Below are 2,442 nucleotides of genomic sequence, written 5' to 3' on the forward strand. Positions count from 1 at the left end.
CACTTTTTTGAATTTTCCCATTTTCCCGCCGAAAGACTTAGGAAATGGCGAAAACAGGCAAACAAATTGAAAAACTCTTTTTTTAAATAAGTCCCGCCCACATAGGAATTTCTTGCCCATATTTTTTTTATAGACTCAGGTATGCCCCATGATAGTCTCCCTTGAGTTTCAAGAAAATCCCTCTTTTTTTTTTTTTTTACGGATTTTCGCAAATCTTTAAAGCGCTACCGTTTGGTCTTCCGATGGTCGTAGAAGAATTATTTGACCAACTTTTGCTCGTGGGAGTTGGTAGAGCATAATGTTTTTGGTTTCGTATAAATCGGGCAAAAACTGTAGGAGGAGTATGTTTTGGTGACTGACACAGTTTTTGCGATATAGCGAAAAATCTATATATACGCAAATGGGCGTGGCCTATCTCAAAAGATGCATCTAACTTGTGTGCATCAGTGGATATAAAGTTTTTGACTGTCGGACTTTCGGTGCGGAAGTTATAGCCCAAAACGCCTTTTCCTTTGTTGTAGCGCCACCTAGTGGCCGGGATGTCTGAATTTTTTCCTCTGCGTACGTACCATGGACCTGGATAAGCCATGCAAGTGGCATGTCCCAACCCTTTACGGTTTGGGCTGCAGCACCACTTTTACGCATGGAAGAATAAGAATAAAGAATAATCCCAGCAAAAACAATAGGGTTCCCTGCCCCGCAGGGCTTGGGAACCGCGTTGCTCTGCAAAACGCGGTCCCAGCCCTTCTCGGGCTTGGCCCCCTAATTACATTTTGTACATTGAGCAGGCAAGTCTTATGGAGGCATCCATGTTGGTTGGAATGTCACCAGGTGCATTGATTAGAATTTAGAATTGTTCTTGTCCTTGAAGGCCACTGTAGCTTCTGTTATTATTCTAAAGGGTTGGGGTTACCCAGGGAGTGTTGCATTCTAGAACTTTCTAGAACTTTCTTGATGATGTCATGTTACACACTGCCCCTTTAAGAAAACAAATATTAGTCAAACTCCACCTGTAGCCTAACTGTTTTAATAAGGCTATATTGTACTTTCACTCATTTAATTTATATTGTCTGTGTAAACTGTTGTTTTGGCTTTGCATTTGTTTGACTCGACATCATTGTAAATTAGTTTCACCCCTCAATTGATCTCTACAAAAGTTAAATGAAAATGAAAAGAAATATAACTACTATTAATAAGTAGTATTATAACTACATTATAGGCTATTACACTTTCAAGTAATAACTTCATAATAATGTGAGGTATGTTTTCTTTTAATTTAGCCCGTTAATTTGTCTATATTTATACTTTGTTTTGCTATTCTCTGTATTGTAAATGTTGCAGTGTTTATTCATCTCAATAAAGTTTATTTGAAGAAAGAAAAACCCATCACGTGACGATGTTTCCATGGCAGCTGCTTCTGTGTACATGTAGCCTGTGGACTGAGGCTGTAGCTAGCTCCGAGCTAACGGCTCTGAACCGGGTTAAAAACGACTTCAAAACAGCTTTCAAACGGGTTATAACGCGATTTAACTCGAGTTTTTTGTCCCTGTCGATAGCTGTGATCTCCGTGTTTCACCATGGTGAGTGAAAGGCTATCTTTCTTCTCTCTCTGTGTCTGTCTGCCTGCCTGTCTATCTATGTTGCACTTTATAGCCTATAGTTGAATTACAGCCCGGATTACATGGAGACTGCTATTGCATTGAATGTTGTAAACTGTGTAAACAAAGGGAGCACCGTAGCTAGCAACACGCCCGTTTACAGAGCCTAGGCTGTGTATTAACCCTATCCCAATTTACAGCAAAAAATTTAACTAAATACCTTCATATCCTTTAACCAATTTAAACAAACTATCTTAAATCTGCCAAACTCTACCTGTAACTGTTTTAATTAGGCTATATTGTACTTTCACCCATTTAATTTTAATTGCTGCCACTCTTCACCACTGTGTAAATGTTTCAATTGTTTTTCTCTTCACCTGTTGTTGTGTATTTGATGTACTTGCATTGAATATTGTGTATGTATTGTTGTTTTTCCTTTGAATTTGTTTGAACTCGACGTCATTGTAAATGAGGGTCACCCCTCAATTGGTCTCTCGAGGATAAATAAAAGTTAAATGAAATGAAATGTATAAACCTTCACACTGTTTTCTTTACAGCCGCCTAAGAGCAAAAGCCAGAAAGCCGTGAAGGGGAAAGTTTCATCTGTGGTGGACGGACTTTCAACTGAGGAGATGTCCAAGGATCAGGTCAGGACTGAAAGAATATTATAATTATATTAATAAATGAAACTTTAAAGTCGCTACGAGGAACTTTTAAATATTTCTGAAACAGTCTCATTTTCCCTCTGATGATCATGAATGACATGTAACAGCAAAACGAGACCATCAGTGCAAAGAATGCTATTTTTATATAGTTTTTCTTAATGCCTTTGTCATGGGTATAT

General features: G+C 38.3%; 1 protein-coding gene across 1 annotated transcript in view; it reads left to right on the plus strand.

Annotated features, from left to right (window-relative positions):
* Nucleotides 1-2,155: 2,155 nt before the first annotated feature.
* LOC307271116 (dynein regulatory complex subunit 4-like) overlaps nt 2,156-2,442 on the plus strand; it is a gene marked incomplete at both ends in the record, with an annotated part of 12,213 nt that continues 11,926 nt past the window's right edge. Inside the window, one exon of the mRNA XM_080054989.1 lies at nt 2,156-2,245. Coding sequence (XP_079911115.1) covers nt 2,156-2,245 — 90 coding nt within the window. The remainder of the gene's footprint in view (nt 2,246-2,442) is intronic.

Source organism: Ammodytes marinus (assembly GCF_949987685.1).
Source record: "Ammodytes marinus genome assembly, contig: scaffold_319, whole genome shotgun sequence".
NCBI lineage: Eukaryota > Metazoa > Chordata > Actinopteri > Uranoscopiformes > Ammodytidae > Ammodytes > Ammodytes marinus.